The sequence below is a fragment of the Dipteris shenzhenensis genome, chromosome 4, assembly GCF_047967505.1.
Source record: "Dipteris shenzhenensis isolate YYH24624 ecotype China chromosome 4, Dip_SZ_1.0, whole genome shotgun sequence".
NCBI lineage: Eukaryota > Viridiplantae > Streptophyta > Polypodiopsida > Gleicheniales > Dipteridaceae > Dipteris > Dipteris shenzhenensis.
In genome coordinates this window covers 2,775,652-2,796,362 of record NC_141599.1, presented here as the reverse complement: position 1 = coordinate 2,796,362, position 20,711 = coordinate 2,775,652, and the positions used below count along the sequence as shown (strand labels likewise).

The 20,711-nt window shown below is 47.1% G+C and overlaps 1 protein-coding gene across 2 annotated transcripts in view; it reads right to left on the bottom strand.

The window, feature by feature from the left end:
• Positions 1–587: 587 nt before the first annotated feature.
• TAP38 (thylakoid-associated phosphatase 38) overlaps positions 588–20,711 on the bottom strand; it is a 37,172-nt gene continuing 17,048 nt past the window's right edge. For both annotated transcript variants that reach the window (XM_087373402.1, XM_087373404.1), the window contains exons 7-11: positions 2,113–2,226; positions 1,408–1,462; positions 1,268–1,300; positions 1,089–1,135; positions 588–862 (exon numbers count right to left, since the gene is read on the bottom strand). In XM_087373402.1, the coding sequence (XP_087229528.1) occupies positions 724–862; positions 1,089–1,135; positions 1,268–1,300; positions 1,408–1,462; positions 2,113–2,226 (388 nt within the window). In that variant the 3' untranslated portion in view covers positions 588–723. The remainder of the gene's footprint in view (positions 863–1,088; positions 1,136–1,267; positions 1,301–1,407; positions 1,463–2,112; positions 2,227–20,711) is intronic.

Genomic DNA, 20,711 nt, shown 5'->3' with positions numbered 1-20,711 from the left:
CAATTATTCCATCAAACACCAAGCATCTAGCACTTCAAACTTCGCAATTGATGTCAAGTTGATGATTATTGCAACTTCGATAATGATGATCTCTACGCGTTCAACATGCATACATGATCTGTAATTTTGGAAGAGCATACATTTAGATGTTTATCATGCATGCTGACTGGAAAATGAAGATAGTAGTACACCCAAACTCGCAATGCCAACAATGAGACTGCATAACTAACCTCAGTCCCAATGTTGTGCGCTCTCAAAGCATTGGCATGTTGCAGTTTCATCAGAATATTCTTGCTCTGATTCTCCTCAACGTAGATCATGAAAACAATTACCGCATCAGAGAATTTTTTGACGAGCACACTCCTTGTTTCTTGTGTGTACGATTGATTGTCCCCCATAAACTTCCATCTCCATGGCATATAAACCTGCCCACCACTAGACTGGTTAAAAAGGTGCCTGGAGATAAGCCCTAAAGAAGGAGCTTGGCAGAGGAACCAGCAAATTGAGACCAAAGCCAGTACAGCATCATAATGTAATTTTCCTTTCCCCTTTACCAGGGGCCATGCATGGGGAATAAGTTTACCCATGAAACAGGAAACGTGACTGGTCATATAGACTTTCTGCTCGAAATAAATTTTTACTTTGCTGGCTTTTGTGTTCTGCCAGGTCTTAAGGCATAATATATGGTACATCGTAGTTACAACATCATTTAGAACCCCGAGTTCACTGTAGTCCATTCTGGCTCGCAAATTGAGATAACCACACACCCAGACCAACAACACCAAGAGTAAGGATGACTTGTCCAATCTCACTCCCAATGTTATGCTCTTCGAAATGCCCATTTGGCTGCTGCTGTATTTTCCTGCCAGGCAGAAGAGTATAACTTCAGTTCATCAGGAAGGAAAACATCAATCCACAAATATGCAGACCATGCTTACAAGTGAACAACAAGCTTTCAAAAGTGTGCACATGGATGAAAATTCGTGGACAGAAAAAATTACTGACTGGCATGCAGGCAGAAACCCTCTTGATGACAGCATAAATCCTTTGAATATAAAACTACACAAACGACTGGATCCCTGACTCACCCAAAGTCAGCAATAACGATAGATACATTATCCTGTCCATTTTTAGCCTGCAGTTCAACCAGAATTATGAACAGAAATCAGCAATCTGCATTCTAAGGAAATTTTTTCTCAAGATTTCCAACCAACATCCAGCATTACAACGCTAAGGGGAAAAGAACAGGAAAGTCTGGAAGTATTACCAGGGCTGTGTTTGCAAGAACTTCACTTGCACGCTACAGAGCAACACATCCAGACATCAGAGATTTACAGATACTGAAAAATAATGTTAAAAAGCATTCACTTGTAAGAAAACCTATAAAACAGAAAAGGTATATGCTACCTGCGCATCACCATGTTGAAGAAGTTGATTCCTTACAATCCGGACAGCTTCTGAGCTGAAAATAGAAAACAAAGGTGACTTGCTGATATATTCATTAAATCAATGGCCATCACGGTAAAAGTGTGCATCTACCAGAAGACACAGACTCTTGAGTATACCGAAAATAATAATCATCCTATACATAAAAGTGTGCATCTAACAGAAGACAAAGACTCAAAGGCAATGTAATACCTATCCTTTATAAAAGGTGTGCACCTAGCAGAAGACACTCCAGGTACCATAATAATCATCATGTACATATTGAGGAATGCGCAGGATTCCTATCTAAATATCCAGGGCCACACGCTGGGTTCTGTCTCATCTCCATGGACGAAAGGAAAGCTCTACCAAGACTAGAGCCTCTATGAGTCAACAAATTCCTTACTGCATTTTCAATTTAGTATTGCTGGGTAATCCAATCATCTTGTGTACTATTCTTTCTTCCCACGAGGATAAAATTGAAACCCCAATTTAACACAGAGAACACTTGACAAGAAATAGTTCATCAACTCTTGCACACGAAGAATAATACCACTCCACAACTTTACAGTCAAGAGAGGGAAGGGGGAAAGAGGGAAAATAATCGATGTGAACAAAGAATGGGAGGTACACAAGGTGAGAGAGGCATGAGGTTCAAGCTGGCGATTAATAAGCCATTATTCCAACCTTTGTACAGAATCCCAAAGGCCATCTGATGCTAGAATGATGAATTCAGCATCTCTGAGATTTGTCCGGAACACATCTGGCGCCGCTGTCACCCAATCACCATTCATCTCAATCCTGTTTTATATAGTGTCATTTTAGAAAAAAGAAATCCCATTGAATGCAAGTATGCTGTCAAATTTAGTCTCCCCCCTTCTCTCTCTCTCTCTCTCTCTCTCTCTCTCTCTCTCTCTCTCAATAACAAATGATGGGAATGTCCAACTGGCGGCATACTATTTTGCTCCCACCCCAAATCTCCCATATACAAACACAACAGCAGCATATCAGGAGATTACCCCTTCATGCATTTGGGTGAGGATATAGCTGCATACTCTAAAGACCATGCAATCATTGAAACCGACCTTCAAAAAAATCAAAGAGCAGTAGAACTGCAAATAACCATCCAATGCTTTCACAATAAAATATTCAGCAAGCAACTTAAAACACAGACTGGGAGCTAAAGTGCCCCTGCACCAGGACAAAGAGACAGATTGGCCCCAAACCTTGGCGCCCCTTGCGGTTAGGTGAGAGGCCCTGAATCCAGGCTATAGAAAGGATACAATCTTTCTTACATTCCACTTCCCACTAGGCATCCACATACCCTGCATAGCCTTTATTGTTCATTGCTCTCACTAAATCTGGCAATAAGCATCCATCTCTATTCCAGATTGACTACACTCTGCCTAGAACTAATACTAGCAGCCCACTCAGCCACTCAGTTCCCCACAGCTGTCGCTAGTGCCGAATTAGTCATCCATCTGCTCAAAGCAAAGAAAGAAAGCATATAGGAGCTTTCTCCACTATCCAGGACTGCCATTACCAATAGTCTCTCACCCTATGGGTCGCACATATCCTAATACATCAACTTGTTTCCCAGAAGAGAACTGGCATCACAACACAGCAAACAATATGGCATTCATACAAGTACCACCGATTGCATCTGAAATACATGTGAATATCCCATCATTAAAGCATGTATTACAAACTGTCATAGCATATATGATTGTTCACAGACTAGGGTAGCAATCCATATACACTGCAAAAACCATCTCATAATGACTAGTATACTGATCATAGAAGTCCCAAGGAAGATATCAAGCAGTACCTCAAGTGAAACACACACAGTCACCAAGCCACTTCTAGATATCTGATCCTGTCTGTAACAAAGAGACAGAAGTACTACCCCTCTCTTGAGCATCAGGCAATGCTCGAGACCTATGCTCTGCTGAGCCTGAAGGAGCCACAACTGAAGTTGTCTCAAGCTAAAAAGCTTCCAAGTAAAGCTGAAACAACTACCCTCTTCCAGCCAATTCGCAGACAATGGTGAATGATTCCAAAACTTCACCAGATAGAAACTTCACCTCTTTCCTTTCTTTATGTGCCAATACCTGATCTGGAACTAAGATCTCATCAAGTCTCTCAACTTTTGGCTACACACAGTAGGCATAACTTCTGGCACATCTCCCTGGAAAGGTTTGAGAAGATCACATTTCAAACATTATGAATTCTTCAATGATCCGGTACTTTCAACCTGTAAGCTACATCACGGATCTACTGACATACGATGCAAATCCTACAAAAGCATCCATCTCTTGTCACAAAGCTGGCCAAAGAAAGTCTCCACTGCTTTCCAAAAAAAAATCAGTAGGCCTAAACTACTTGTAACACCAGAGACGACCATGCATCTGGAGGAATCCATCTCTGAAAGTATAATGCATGTTGCTGTCCATCAGACAACTGATCATAACGCCTTGCAGACTCCCCATCCTCTGCATACTAGTCCTTCATTGCATACAACTAAGGACTCAACGCATATGCTTCTCAAACAACCTATTTTGAAAGAGGAAAATATCTGAAGGTCTGGTGATCTGTCTACACAGTGAAATCAGCCCTAGCAGGTAATGCTCCTAGCTAGCAAGAGCCACAGCCAGCAACTCTTTCTCATATACTTGAAAATTTCTTTCAGCCAACATTCTACAATCGAAGGCAACAACAAACCCATCCATTTTGCATGAGGATTGCACCAATGCTGTTCCCGCATACATCACAGTGGACAACAAAAGCCTGACCAACACTGCCATTACCCATAGCAGGGTTTGTTAAACCAGCCCCAGTACCCTGCATACCAAGCATGCTTACAGGAGCTCCCAAAGTGCCACGCATTCCACTTTGCATCCCTGGCTGCGTGCCATTGTTTCCACTCATAACTCTCTGCATTCCGATCCACATACCCCCAAGCATAATCCCTTGCATACCTTGCATTCCAAGCTAAAGAGCAACAGGGTGATTTCCAAGCATTCCTTGACCATTCCCTGGCCAGCCACTGCTTGAAACACAGAACCACCACGTAAATATCCTGGATGCATTGTGGGGTGCCGAATGACTTGCTGTCCCTGATTTGTCCATTCTGCATGACTGATGGCTGTCCATTTAATGGCATAGGTCCATAAGGATACCTATCGGCATTCTGATCATCTTCAACAGAAGCTCCCTCAAACAAAGATGGCCCATTTGGGAGGACTCCTATCCCCTATCCCAATCCTCGTCACTGTGTGACATACTTGCTGAATTCTCCTTGCTGCAATTCAATTACAGCAAGCAATACTTGCACCTAAGACAACCACAGGCTCACCTCCTTATAGTTCGCAATTATTCTTCAAAGAAATAGTGAAAATGTCAAATTCACCATGCTCGGTCCAATGCCAAATGGAATAACAAGAAACATCAAAATATGCTTTGACTTCCTGTGATCTTTTCGATTCTTGGCTAAAGCAATGCCCCTCATTATCGATAACACAAGATCATAATAGCTTCCCTTCAAAGTTTACCTAGAAACCTTCACAGCCATATTGCTTCACAAGAACATTTTGATCATTGCTTTTGTATTAGACAAAAGCAACTCTGTCTTGCTCTTGCTTGTCCATACTACACAATGCTATTGAGCAAGCATATAAAGCCAATTGTTGACTGTGCCTCTTTCTTTCCACCCCAATTTGTTGTTAAACCAGGCAATCTCCAAACGCAGAAGCCAGGGCCAAACAAGTGGCCAGAAAGGCCAGGGCCAAACAAGTGGCCAGAAAGACCAAAAATGGCCGACCATTACTGGCCGACCTGGAATTGGCCGACCAGCTGGCCGACCTCATGGGTCAGGCCTATAAAAGGCAGTAGCCCCGTGGCTACCACATCACTTTTGGAACAGGCTGCTGCACACATGCTCTCCAGCATCTCTGCCTCCTCTGCCTTCGCTCCTGCATCCTCTCCAGCATCTCTGCCTCCTCTGCCTCCGCTTCAGCATCTCCTCTGCCTTTGCTCCACCAACTTCTCTGCCTCCTCTGCTTCCACTCCATCATCCTCTCCTGTAGCTGCTCTAGATCAGCATCGACTTACTCCTCTATTCTTGCTGCCCTTCTTTGCAGATCTGCAGCAAACCTTTGCTCTTCTGGCAATAGGTTGCTGACCCAGATCTAGTTCAGTTCCAGCTTGTGGAGCTAGTGCAGAGCCCACTTTAGTTGACTGCTCTAGAGAACTGCTGTTCGCTCCCTCCACAGTTTCTTTCGCAGATATCTCTTCTCTTGTATTGAGTTACTTTGGTGATATATATTTCTTCTTCAGCTATCTTTCGTCTTCAGTGTTGTCTTATTTATATCCAAGAACTTTATTTATATGGTATCAGAGCAAGGTGTGCTTGCCGACACCTGAGCCTTGACCTGGAAAGCTTGGAAGATAGATCATCAACTGAAGATGTCTTCTCCTTCTTCCCCAAAGCGATCTCAGCCCGAATCGACCTCTATTCAACCACCACCCTCGTCATATGTCGAGAGAGAGTCTGCAAGGATCAAAGGTGATGAATACCTCTCCAAACTCTTTAAAGAATTTGCTGAATTTTAGAAATGGAAGGAACTTGAAGTAGGTACCCGCAAACCCCGAGCTTCTTCTTCTCCACGGCTTTGTTCGATACGTCAACAAGGACTCAAAAGAAGCGGAGCAACATTTCAAGTTCGGTGCCAACAAAGAACAAGTATACCCCGACGAAAGAGGACAGGCCGGCATGAAGACAATGGGTTATTCGACAATGCCTATCCCACAAGAATCAGTGCAAGGTATGTTGCCCTATCCCCTTGGTGCAAATCCGTCTGTTATGCAAGGCATAGGAACGAGTAATCACGAGGACACAGATCCATACATGCATGTGAACACTCGTAGACGAGAAAGGAGAAATTCGTCAGGCAATGAGTTTGCTTTCGGTTCTCATTCTTCCTTCCCTCCGATCTCATCCACCGGTTGCTTCTCCCTATCATTCCCTTTCTTCCTCTCACCCGGTCTCTGCAACAGCCAAACATGCTTTTACTGATATGACTCGTTTTAACGGTTCTAATTATACCACTTGGTCAAATCTCATGCGCAATGTGCTTGATTCTCAAGACTTATGGGAACTCGTTCAAGGTAATGAACCGCAACCTGATCCTCATGTTTATCCTTATCAGGTAGTTCGCTCGTGGTGGCATCGTAATGCCGCTGCCATTGTCGAAATCATGCAAGGGCTTTTGCCTGACTTTCACTATCAATTGCAGCATTTTGACCTTGCCTCTGAGCGATGGGCACATCTCACTGACCGCTATGCGGCCCGAGGTCATACTCCTTGCATCAATCTTGACCACGATCTCCAACAATTGTAGATCACTGCTGACGATGATCTCAAGGTCAAGCTGGTAGACTACTGGCAATTAATTGCTGAATTTGCCACAACTGGTCCTCCCAAATCCGAGGATGACCAAGTTACTTTCTTTTTGAACAAACTCCCGCCTAAGTACTTTAGTTTTATGCAGCAAATGATGTCTCAACCCTCCCTTCCTACCTTTTATGAGTTCGAATGTCAACTCTTGCGTTATGCTCGTCTCTACTCGCAGGTTTACCAAAAACATAGCGTTCCTGCTTCAGAGGGGGCTCTTCTCTCCGGGATTCAAAAAGATCAACTCAGCTCCGGGAAGCCCTCTCCCGATCCTCACTCCAATAATTCCTCTCGTATTAAGCCCCGCCTGGCACAACCTTCCCAAAAAGAACCGGTTTTGTCAGCATTGCCAGAAAGTTGGGCATGTTGATGACGAATGTCGCTCCAAAGCCAAAGGCATTCTCCCACAACCCCCCACCATGTCATGTGCACGGATTGGTATCTAACGTGTACTAGGTACACAGAACTAGCTCAGGTTAGCCTGGGGAGGCTTAGAGCTAGGCAGGCTTGATTCTCGGGTTGAGTGGCAAGGGTACGAACTATTTATAGGTGTTCGCTATTTTTGGCGCTCGGGGCCCGAGTCTATAAAAGGGGCCCAGGGGGTTCAGTTCTCAGTGTGCAGTTGGGAGCAAGTCTCGTTCCCAGGTGCCAGGTCTAATCCTGGATTGAGTCGCGGACGCGCGCCTGCATCTTAGCGTAGCCCAAAGCCCAGTGGCAGATCCAGGGCTTCACAGCGCCACCTGCTGGTATGGGACACCAGGCTGGTTTGGATCTGATTGGGAGTTTGTGCCAGTAGCTCAGCTCGTGGCTCGGAGGGGACATCTTCTGATTCGGGATCTCATCCCGTAGATGTCATGGTTGGGTGGTGAGCAGCCTGCTCAGATCTGATGTTGTGTGTGGTTGTTTTGCAGTTCAGGGGTTTCAGGAGTGCTGGGACGTGTTAGTTGGTATCAGAGCCGACTCCTGAGGTAGGAACTTCTGACGCGGGAATTTTTGACGAATTTTTCCTCCAGGTATGCCCTAAATTTCGAAATCTGTTGCTGCGTTTTCTGCTGGGTACCTGGGATAGGAGGGGTGGACAGATATGAGGGAAAAGGAAGAAGAAAAGGAGGGAGAGATTTCGAGATCCCTGAAAGGGCCTGTGAGAGAAGGCTGTAGGAAGTGGAGAGTGAGCAGAAAGGTAGGAGAGAGAGGCGAAAAGGCTGCAAGGGAGGCGTAGAGGTGACGCCCAGGGCAGTACGGTAACAGGCGGGTGCAAGGAGAGGCTCAAAGGGCAGCGAACAGGCTGTGTACAGCCTGCGTAGAGGGTGCTTTTTTCGAAAAAGCACCCCCTCCAAAGCTAGGGGAGCTTGGCCTTTTTTGGAAGCTGAGCTTCCAAATAAGGCTGCCCTGCTCCCTATATAGATGGGGCAGGGTACCAGCCTACCCACAGCCTAGCCTAGAGCCTTGAAGCAACTCCTCGACTCGAGAGCCTGCCTGCGCCAGCCTGCTTCAGCCTGTTCGTACCTGCGCCAGCCTGCGTCAGCCACTGTACGCAGCTTACGTCAGCCTTCGTCAACCGTACGGCTCTGCATCAGCACCGTACGGATCTGCAGCTGCACCGTACAATCTGCGCCAGCCTACGTCATCAGCCGTACACTGCTTACGTCAGTCAGCGCCATCTGTACGGTACCCGCAGCAGTGAACCCTGCCTGCGTCAGCACCCCCTGCTCCGAGCCGGTACCCGCAGACTGTACGGACGCCGTACAGTCCACGTCAGCACCTGTACGGCCTCCGTCAGAACCTGTACGACCTACGTCAGCAGACCGTACAGCCACATCAGCAGCACGGTTGCTGCAGGATTTCGCACGTGCATCCGGTAGCGGGTTCAGCGAGGTCTCGGGATTCGTGGGCTTTCGGTTCGCCAGGTTCCAGCATCTCTTTCCGTCGGCATCTCTTGGGACGGTTTTCCTCTGCTCCATTCTCCTTTGCGCTTCGTTTCAGTCAGTTATTTCTCTCAGTTCGTATTCAAATCAGATTTCAGTCATGTCTGATGTTGCAAATCCCGAGTTCACCATGGGAGAGCAGGATTTGGATTACACTCCTGTGGGAGAGGAGGATCGGGGTCTCTATGATGACCTGATAACCAAAAAGGCCTTCAGTGAATTTACGACTGCTCTATATGGAAAATTTGAGCAGGTCAATGCAAATCAATTGGGGTTGACACAGCAACTCCAGGGGATTCAAGCAAGTCTCACCCTTCTGGCTAGCACTGTGCAGGCACTCACGCATGTGGATGCCATGGCTTCAGTGCTAGGCCCGAATATAACTCCAGACCCTTTTCCGGGCGACCAAAAGTCGAGAACAAAGGAGGTAGTTGACACTTGGTTACACAAGTGGCAGGTACACTTCCAATTCCACCCATACCCAGATGAGAAGAAGATCCAGCTTGCAGCAGGGTTCATGTCAGGTAAAGCCTTGCTATGGTGGAAGGAACTCCAGCCTAAGCATGATACTTGGACAGATTTTGAAGGAGTCTTCAGGAAGGAGTTCCTAAAGAAGGAGGATGATTACGATATCGTTGGCAAGCTCAAAGCCCTCGATATGTCAAAATTAAACTTGACCTTTGAAGTTTATCTTCAAAGATTTCGGGATTTGCAAACCAGGGCCACTAAGATGGATCCAGTGACCTTGTTAGGTTTCTTCGTGGATGGTTTGCCAGACTCCTACAAGTTGCAGATAAAGAACAACAAATGCACAACGTTGCAGGGGGCCATGACTTATGCGCGCATATACGATGATACCATGGCCGGTGCCAAAGCAACCACGGTTTTCGACACGAGTGGAAAGAACAAACGCAAGTTCTTTCAGCATACGACTGGTATTGGGGAGACGAAGTCTACGGACAACGCCTCCAAGAAAAACTTGACTCCAGCAAAGAATGGTAAAGCCCGTTTCCTTCGCACTCTGAGGCTCAAGAAAGAAGGACGATGCTTCTATTGCGAGGAGCGGGGCCACACAAAGAATGAGTGTCCTAAGCGCAAGAACCAAAAGTTGGTGCTAGGACCGAAGCTCCAGGCGGGTCCACGTACCGCAGCCAAGGGAGCGAACCAAGTCACGATGACAGGTATTTCAGTAAATGTCATTACCTGCCCACTCTCTTGTAATTGTACTTTCAATACTTCGTTGTTTGGTTTCCATGATCTTTTCCGAGTTTATGGAGAAGTTATGGACCAACAGGTTCACATTCTCTTTGATCCGGGCAGCTCTCACAATTTTGTTAATTACAAATTTGTGCAGAAGATGGGGCTGTCCACAGTACCTAGCGACCACACCTATGAGGTGCACCTTCCAGCTGGGAAGCAGTTTTGGGATCGCAAGGTTGAAGCGCTTCCTATCCGGATTCAGGCCTACACAGGAGCTCTTACATGTTATGTTATGCAACTGGAGCATGTAGACTTGTTGATCGGGATAGAGTGGTTTAAAACCCACAATATTCAGATCGGATGGACGGAGCATACGCTTTCTTTTGTAGATAAGAACACCCAATTTTGTATTCAGTGTGATAAAATTCCCTCTTCTTAGGGGCCTATTGTATCTGCGATGCAGCTTCGGAATATATTAAACAATTCTCATTATGATGTCTATCAGTGTGTTTTGATTCCACTTTCTTCATTTATTGTTTTTGTGATTAACAAAAATGAATTAAGTGTGTTTGAACACTGTGAATTGAGAATTTTGTTAGATAGTTTTAAGGACGTATTCCCAGCTCAACTGCCGGAAGGTTTACCTCCAGAATGGGCAGTAGATCATCGCATAGACTTAGTTCCAGGGGCTCAACCTATCAGTGTACCACCTTATAGGATGAGCCAGGTAGAGGAGGATGAGTTAGCTTTACAGCTTCAGGATTACCTAAATATGGCCTATATCCGCCCAAGTAAATCACCTTGGGGTGCACCTGTCCTCTTAAGAAAGAAGAAAGATTCTTCCTGGAGAATGTGTATAGATTATAAACGATTAAATAAAGTCACAATTAAGAACCGCTATCCTTTACCTCGTTCCGATGATTTGATAGACCGTTTGGCCGAAGCGAAGTATTTCACTAAGATTGATTTGCCTACGGGTAATCATCAAATCCATATCTATGCTAAACACATAGATAGGACCGCATTCCGAACTAGGTATGGTCATTACGAGTTCCTCGTATTACCTTTTGGTTTGACCAATGCTCCTGCTACTTTTCAGCAGATGATGAACGATTTGTTCAGGGATTTTCTGTTGAGATTCAGCATCTCCAGGCGTGGCCAGCCGACCAGCCCCCATGCAGCAAGGGGGGCCAGAGGGGGTAGGCTGGCCGACTAGCTGGTCGGCCCAGTTGGCCTGACCGACCAGGCTGGTCGGTCCAGCCAAACTGGCCGACTCCCCCCCTTGGCCTGCCCTATAAAAGGGCCTCCTTCCCTTCATTTCCTCTAACACTTCTTGCAGCTCCTCAAGGCTCCAGCATACAGCCTGCTCCTGACCATCCCCTCAGAGCCCCCTCTCAGCTGCTCAGTTGGCTGCCCACACTCCCGCAGCAGATCTTGCCTCTTCAGGGCTCTTGCCTCCCCGCTCCAGGCCTCTGCCTCTTCGTTTCAGGCTTCTCCTGCCTCCGTGCTCTCAGGCTTCAGCTTTCTTGTGTTCCCCCCTTTTTCTCTGCTTCAGTTCAGCCTCTCCAGCAGCTCCTGTTTTCTATCTTATTCAAGATATCTTGTATTTCAGTTGCTGCCCTGGTTTAAGGGCTGATTTACAGCAGATCAGTGGTGGTACATTTTGTTATCTCTAGTGTTCTCTGTGTGGCTCTATAATTTCAGTTTGTTTGCATCTTCCGCTGCCATTTTAATAGCAGCCCGGGCTATCAATAGCAGCCTACTGCTTCATCAAGAGCCTCTCCCCCCCTTCCTTCATCGCGCATCGGGTCGGCTCCCGTCTTCACCCGTACGACTTTATTCAGGGGTTTCTTGCTGAACTTATTGGCTCTTGATCTTTGGGTTCGATTGTTGAGATTGGCCCTGTTCTAGACCTTGATCTTTTCACCAGCCCCGTTCTCTTCAGCCCCTTGTTGCTGTCCATTCCCTGTTTTCAGTTATGGCTGATGAAACAAAGGATTCTACTCCGGATCTTCGCGTATCCCCTATGTCCAGTTTCTTTCAAGAGTCTGACAAGCCTGTACGTATTCCCACTCTTCCTACATTTCCAGATGCTCGGCAGTTAGATGGGACCAATTATTCTCTTTGGAAAATTCAGATGGCGTCTGTATTGGAATCTTATGATCTTGCTGAGTTTGTTGATCCCGGGATCCCTCGTCCGTCACCTGAGGAGGAGCCACATGCTTCTCTTATTTGGGATAAATTGAATGCTCGTGTACGCTCGTTCATCTTTCTCAATTGTCAACCAGGGGTTCTCAATCATATCAAGCATCTTACTTCTGCACGTGCTATTTGGGAATTTCTTGATGGCATGTATCTTCGCGTCACTCCCATGAAACGTATTTCCTTGGAAGTTCAGCTTCGTCGCCTCGATCCAACTACTTCTCCTTCCATACGGGACCACATCAACAAAATGCAGAGCATGCATCAGGACATCCTCCATGCAGGCAAGGCTATCTCCTCCGAAGATATGGCTATTACTCTCTTATCTCATGTTATTACTGACAGTCGATATGCAGCATTCTATTCTTCTCTTATTACCTCTGGCCGCCTCAGCACCATCACTTGGGAGGAACTTGTCCGCATGATGATGGATCAGGAGGAACAGTTCACTAAAACCTCTGATGGTTCTTCTGAGGCTCTTGTGGCCCATCGTCCCAAATCACGATCCAAGAATGCCCCGTCCTCTGCCAATAACTCATCTCCTTCAGATCCCTCCAGTGACCGTCCTACTCCCAAAGGTAATTGCAATCACTGTGGCACTCCTGGCCATTATTGGCGCAATTGTCCATACCGCAAACACAAACGAGCTGACGCACCTCTGGCCGCTGCGGCTGATGCTTCCCTTACCCCTACTCCTGCATTTGTTCACCTTGAGCTCTTGAATTCGGTCCCCCTTCCTGCAGCAGAGTCATTGGCTCTCCATAGCTCCGATGCTCGTGAATGGATTGTTGATAGTGGGGCCTCTCGGCATATGACCCCCTCCTCCTCACTGCTCCAGGATCTCACTCCTCATTCTGGTCGTGTCTGCATCGGCGATAAGCACTCTATTCCTGTTCATTCAGAGGGCTCTCTTGATATTATTCCTGATGGCAAAGGGGGTAAACACTCTTCTCGTGTTCTTTATGTTCCGTCTCTCGGCTTTCATCTCCTTTCGGTTCATCAGATTTGTCAAAACAATATGAAAGTTGAGTTTGAAGCAGCCTCTGTCACCATCCGCGATCGTGCCACCGGACAGCCAGTTTGGACCGGCCATTCTACTAATGGTATCTACAAGCTTGTTGCCCTTCCCTCCCTTACAGGAACCTCTCTTGGCGACCTTTGGCATTATCGGTTTGGTCATTTACACATTGATGCTCTTCATCGTGCTTTCCGTGATCAGCTTGTCATCGGCCTCCCTAACGTCGGCACTCGCCAAGGTCTCTGTCCCTCTTGCATATTGGGCAAACAACATCGCGAGCCGTTCGCTCATCATGCCTCTCGCCGTGCCACTGTTCCGCTTGGTCTTGTTCACCTCGACCTATGTGGCCCTATGCAGATTATGTCCCTTGGGGGAGCCTCGTACTACATGCTCCTTGTTGATGATTTCAGTCGCTACTCTTGGATCTATTTTCTTTCCCACAAGGATCTGGCTTTCAGTCGTTTCCAGACCTGGCTAGCCATGGTGGAAAAAGAATCCAATCACTCCCTCAAAATTCTTCGTGCTGATAAAGGTGGTGAATTCACCTCTCTCGAGTTTGATCGGTTCTTGAGTAGTCGTGGTGTCAAACGGGAATTTGCCAACACAGGTACCCCTTCTGATAATGGTGTGGTTGAACGTAAACATCGTACCGGTGTTGAAATGGCTCGGACCATGCTCACTCACAGTCAACTCCCTCAGTCTCTTTGGGCCGAGGCCATGATGACCGCCATCCATACTCTTAACCGCTCTCCGACATCAGCAGTCCCAGGCATGACCCCTTATCAGGCTTACTATGGATCTAAGCCCGATGTTTCCCATTTTCGAGTATTTGGCTGTGATGCTTATGTTCATATTCCTAAATCTGATTGTGGAAAGCTTGATCCTAAGTCCCACAAGCTCTTGTTCGTAGGCTACAACTCCGTCTCCACTGGCTATCGCCTCTATGATCCTTGCCGCCGCATTATCTCCGTGAGCAGGGATGTTCTTTTCGACGAGCAGGTCCTTCCGACATCCTCCGACTCTCCTCCTGTTCTTGGAGATCCGTCTGATGCCCCGGAGCTCTCTCTCCCTCCACCTGCCTCGTCCCCCGGTACATCACCTCCTATTCTCTCTCCTCCGCCTCCTTCTCCGGCTCCACCCTCGTCTGCTCCTCCTTTGGAACCCCGCTCAGTACGTGTTCCGCGATGGCTCATTGATACTCTCCGCTCCTCCGGTCTTGAGGATCCCTACTCCGAACCACCCCCTGATGATGGGCCTCGTCGCTCTCATCGCCATCTCCCACCATCCTCTTCTGATCCCCTTCATGTCAATTATGCCCTTATGTCTCGCATCCTCGCCACTCGTGAGCCCACTACCGTTCCTCAGGCTCTGGCCCAGCCTCATTGGAAACAGGCTATGGAAGCGGAAATTCATGCTCTTCTTCGGAACCACACCTGGGACCTTGTCCCTCGTCCCTCACATCGTTCCGTCATTGGTGTCCGGTGGATTTTCAAAACAAAATACGCCTCTGATGGTTCTGTCGACAAGTATAAAGCTCGGCTGGTGGCTAAAGGCTATGCCCAACGACCCGGCATCGACTATGGGGAGACCTTTGCACCTACCGCCCGGATGAGCACCATCCGCACGATCCTCGCTCTTGCCGCCCACCATCAGTGGCCCATCTTTCAAATGGACGTCAAATCTGCATTTTTGAATGGTGATCTTCATGAAGAGGTATATGTGGATCAGCCGCCCGGCTTCATTGATTCTCGTTCTCCTTTCATGGTCTGTCGCCTTCGCAAGGCTCTCTACGGTCTCAAGCAAGCTCCTCGGGCCTGGAATCAGCGTATTGATACCTTCTTCTGCCGCCAAGGACTTCTTCGCTCTCTGGCTGATCCCAATCTTTATCTTTTTCATGAAGGACAGCTTCATACCTTCATCATTCTTTATGTGGATGATTTAATCCTCACCGGGAGTCATACCAATCATATCCTTGCCATTAAAGTTGCTCTTCAAACTGAATTTGAGATGACGGATATGGGCCTTCTCCATTTTTTCTTGGGTCTTGAGATTTGGCAGACTAAGAGGGGGTATTTTGTCTCTCAGCAACGCTATGTTCAAGAGCTCCTCGAAACTTTCCACATGGCTGACTGTCAGCCCATCACCTCTCCCATGGATCCCAACGCTAAACTCTCTGCTTCTGGGTCCACTGCTTATCCTGATGCCTCCCTCTACCGCCAGCTTGTTGGATCTCTTCTTTGGCTACTTAACACTCGACTGGATCTCGGCTTCTCTGTCGGCACCCTCAGTACCTTCATGCAAACCCCTTCGCTTTCTCATTGGCAAGCTGCTCGACGTCTCCTCCGCTATCTTCAGGGGACCTCTACTTTCGGGCTCTTTTATGCTGCCGGTGGTTCCTCTCCTTCCCCGCTCACTCTCCGAGGTTGGAGTGACTCCGATTGGGCTGGCGACCCCGATTCTCGCCGCTCTACCACGGGCTATGTTTTCTCCTTTGGCTCTGCGGCTATCTCCTGGTCCAGTAAACGCCAACCCACGGTCGCCCTATCTTCCACCGAGGCTGAGTATCGGGCTATGTGTAGTGCCACCTGTGAGGCTGTGTGGCTTCGGTGCCTTCTTCTCGATTGTGGTTTTCAGCAATCCACTTCTACCACACTTTTTTGTGACAATCAAAGCTGTATTGCCCTTGCTCGCAATCCGGTTTTTCATGCTCGGACAAAACACATTGAAATTCAGTACCACTACACGCGAGAGAAGGTTCTTGACGGTACCATTGTGCTCCTCTTCAGCACCACTTCCGACAACGTCGCCGACATATTTACCAAATCTGTTTCTCCTCCCCTTCTCCAACGTCATACCAGCTCTCTGGGTCTTGTGCCACACCCTGGAGCTGAGAGGGGGTGTTGAGATTCAGCATCTCCAGGCGTGGCCAGCCGACCAGCCCCCATGCAGCAAGGGGGGCCAGAGGGGGTAGGCTGGCCGACCAGCTGGTCGGCCCAGTTGGCTTGACCGACCAGGCTGGTTGGTCCAGCCAAACTGGCCGACTCCCCCCCTTGGCCTGCCCTATAAAAGGGCCTCCTTCCCTTCATTTCCTCTAACACTTCTTGCAGCGAGGCAAATTTGTTGTAGTGTTCTTAGATGACATCTTGATATATAGTAAATCGCTTGAGGATCACATAGGACACCTCCGGGTTGTTTTAGTTGTTCTAAGACAGCATAAGCTTTATGCCAAGATGAGTAAATATGACTTCTTTATGAAGGAGATCATTTACTTAGGACACAAGATTTCTTCTGAAGGTATTAGCATTGATCTGGATCGTATCCAGAAGGTTTTAGAATGGCCTATCCCTCAGACTGTGAAACAACTTCGTTCTTTCCTAGGATTTACGGTATTTCTTCGGAAATCTGTGCGTGATTATTCACATATCACGGCACCCCTGACAAACATATTGAAAGGTCATGGACGCAGGTCTACTCAGCCGATCCCTTGGAATGATGCAATGAACAAGGCTTTTGAAACCTTGAAGTTTTCTATCAAGGAAGCACCCGTTCTTGCATTACCCGATCCTACCCGGCCTTATGTTTTAGAGGCCGATGCGAGTGATTATGCGATTGGGGCAGCTCTATTCCAAGAGGGCAGACCTGTAGCTTTCGAAAGTAAGAAGCTAGACGACACTCAATATCGTTGGCCCACACTCGGTTTGCCATCTGACATAGTCAGTGACAGGGACTCAAAGTTTACAAGTAACTTTTGGACACTTGTTTTTGAGAAGTTAGAAACTACTCTAGCTATGAGTTCCTCGGATCATGCACAATCCGATGGCAGTACAGAGAAGGTCAACCAGTTGGTTGAAGACATGCTTCGGGCATATGTATCTAAGAGACAGTCTTCATGGGAAGATTATCTACCTATGATTGAATTTGCTTACAACAGTGCAAAGCATTCTAGTACAGGATAGAGTCCTTTTATGCTTATGTACGGGTTTCAACCTAAGTCACCAGTTATGGTTGGATTAAAAGGCATTCAAAATGATGCTGCTAAGAACTTCTTGCTAGATATGCAGGAAATGTTGCAATTTGCCAAGGAGTCTATTAGAAGTGCCCAAGATCGGGACAGATTTTATGGTAATAGACATCGTTCACCCAGAGAGATCTCTAAAGGAACGATGGTATATTTGCGAATTCCTAAGGAATCCAAGAGCCTAAGTACTGGTTTGGTTCCGAAATTATCCCCCAGATACTGTGGTCCTTTCAAGGTCATTAAAAGAATTCGACCAGTTGCATATCGACTAGAATTGCCTCCTGATGTTAAAGTACTCCTTTGCCACTTCGCTGGCGCCCTAGGAGTGGTCCTCCACCTAACGATGGCCCTTGGAGACCATAGGGCCATGTCACTAATCAATTCACCCCATCCCCTCCCTTCATCACTCCCGAAGGCCTGTCTAACTAGTCCACTAGAGATTCTCTAGACTTCACTTCCCAGGCCTTGATCCATATCACCGAGCTTGACTCCTCCCCATCCATATCTGGATTAGCATTTCATACTCTACCATGTGGCCATAAAGCCCCTTGGATTGTGGATAGTGGAGCCACTCATCATATGACCCCTCATCGTGATCTCTTCATTTCTTGCCAACCGGCAACAAGGGGAGTCCGTTGTGGCAATAACTCTGTCGCTCCTATTCGTGGCGTTGGTTCAATCAAATTTGATACCGACAAAGGCCCCAATCTTGCTCAGTTGGATCAAGTGTTTTATGTCCCCCAATTAGGGGTCAATCTTCTTTCCGTCCATCAACTTTGCCTTCTTCGCCGTGCGGTGCTATTTACAAAGATGCATGTCGAAATCATAGATGAGACATCACGACTCCTTTTAGCTCAGGGCGAAGCCCAACCTCATGGTCTGTACCTCATGACACAATTTCTTGAGACTCCCTCTAATACTGGCTCTGAGTTTCATCGGCTTCATGGTCTTGCTACCCTGAAAGATCCGACTGACACAGAACGGTTGTGGCATTATCGTCTGGGACATTTGTCCTATGACTCTTTATATGAAATGTCTTGGGATCATTTGGTTGATGGCCTACCTCAATTATCACGAGCCAAAGATATTTGCCGTCCATGCCAATTAGGCAAACAAAGCAGAACTCCTTTTCCTCCTCATTCCACTTCTCGAGCTAGTGAGATATTGCATCTAATCCACCTTGATATTAGTGGCAAATCTCCTGTTCCTTCATTGAATGGCTCACAATATTTCTTCTTAATTGTGGATGATTACTCTCGATATCAATGGGTGTTCTTCATGAAAGAGAAATCTAACACTTTTTCCTTCTTTGCCACTTGGGCTCGATTGGTTATGAATCAAACAGGGAAGCCTATTGGAATTGCTCGCACTGATAATGGTGGTGAATTCGTTTCCCATGAATTCACTCATTTCCTTCACGAGCATGGTATCCAACGCCATCTCACATCTCCCAATTCGCCGTCCAAAATGCTCGTGTCGAAAGGAGACTGCGCACAGTCATGAACATGGCACGCTCCATGCTTTTTGCAACCGAGTTGCCCGAACGTCTTTGGCCGGAAGCCGTGAACACTTCTGTCTATCTCCTTAATCGTTGCCCTACTGAGCCCATCCCGACCGAACATGACGCCTTTTGAGGCTTTCTATGGCTACCGACCCTCTATTTCTCATATCCGCATCTTTGGATGCCGCGCATACACTCATACTCCCAATGATACTCGCGGTAAACTAGAACCTCGTGCTGAACTTCTACTTCTCGTTGGCTACTCGGCTGAAGCCAAAGCTTATTGCTTATTTGATCCTCGCACAAACCAAGCTTTGGTTCGCCATGATGTGGTCTTCGATGAAAGAGATGTTCTAAAAAATTCCTCTATTCTACCTACTGATGACGCACCTATTCCCGTTCCCCCCGAAACTTCTTTCTCCCTCCCATTGCTTCTCCCATTCCCCGATCCTCTTCTCAAGACCCGCTGCCACGCTGGTATCGACAAACTATGAAGGATTCCGGGATTGTTCCCCTAGAACTTCCTCCTCCCGGTCCTCGTCGCTTTGCCCGGACAGCTTCTTCCACTACCACTGCATCCATTTTTACCACAGCCTGTATCGTACATTCTGAACCTGCCACTTGGCAGGAAGCATTTCAACATCCTGAGTGGCATCGTGCCATGGAGCAGGAGCTTGAGAGCATTGATCGCAATGAGACCTGGACTTTGGTCGATCGACCAGTCACAAAAAGGTCATAGGAACAAAGTGGATCTTCCGAACAAAACTCAAAGCAGATGGAACCTTGGACAAGTACAAAGCTCGCTTAGAAGTGCAAGGATTTCGCCAAAAACATGGTATCGATTATGAGGAAACCTTTGCACCTACTGCTCGGTTGACATCCTTTCGCCTCCTCCTCGCTCTAGCCGCTCATCACAGCTGGTCTATCTATCAGATGGATGTCAAGAGTGCCTTTCTCAATGGCTACCTCGATGAGGAAGTCTATGTGGCTCCCCCACCAGGTTTTTCTCCTCCTGGCCATGAAAATAAGGTATTCCGTCTCTGCAAAGCTCTTTATGGGCTTAAACAAGCACCTCGGTCCTGGTTCCACCGAATAGACACCTTCCTTAAAACTAATGGGTTTCATTCCACTCCTTTTGATCCGAATTTATATATACATCAATCTTCAGAGGGGGTCTGCTTTATCTTACTTTACATAGATGATCTTTTGCTTTTGGGCTCTACCACCACCACACTTCAATTCATTAAAACACAACTCAGCACCACATTCGAGATGACTGATCTCGGTCTGCTCTCTTATTTCTTGGGCATGGAAGTTGTCCAGCATTCTGGTGGTATCTTTGATTCTCAACAGAAATATGCTCTTCAACTCCTTGATCAAATCATCCCCCATGAGCCTATGCCAGCTGCCACTCCCTTGGATCCCACAGTCAAGCTCTCAAAGGACTTGGAGTCTCCTCCCTTTGATGAACATCTCTATCGTCAGGTAGTTGGCAAGCTACTCTGGCTCATTCACACTCGTCCAGATCTTTCTTACTCAGTTTCTATTCTCAGTCAGTACTTTAATGAACCCAAGCACACTCATTGGCATGCATGTATTCGTATCTTACGGTTCATACGTGATACTTACTCTTATGGTGTACATTTCAGACTAGGACTAACACTACAGTGATACACTGATTCCGGCTGGGCTGGTGACTCGGACAATCGCCGTTCTCATGGCGGCTACATTTTCTCGATCGGCTCAGCACCTGTTTCTTGGTCCAGCCGCGTAAACAAGAAACTGTTACTGGATCTTCTACTGAGGCTGAATACCGGGCCTTGTATGATTGTACCACAGAGGCTATATATCTCCGGCAGTTTCTGGCAGAGCTACACTTTCCTTGTACTGAACCAACGGTCCTCTATGTCGACAACAAAAGTGCCATCGCTCTCGCCAGCAATCCCATTTTCTCCAACTGCACCAAACAT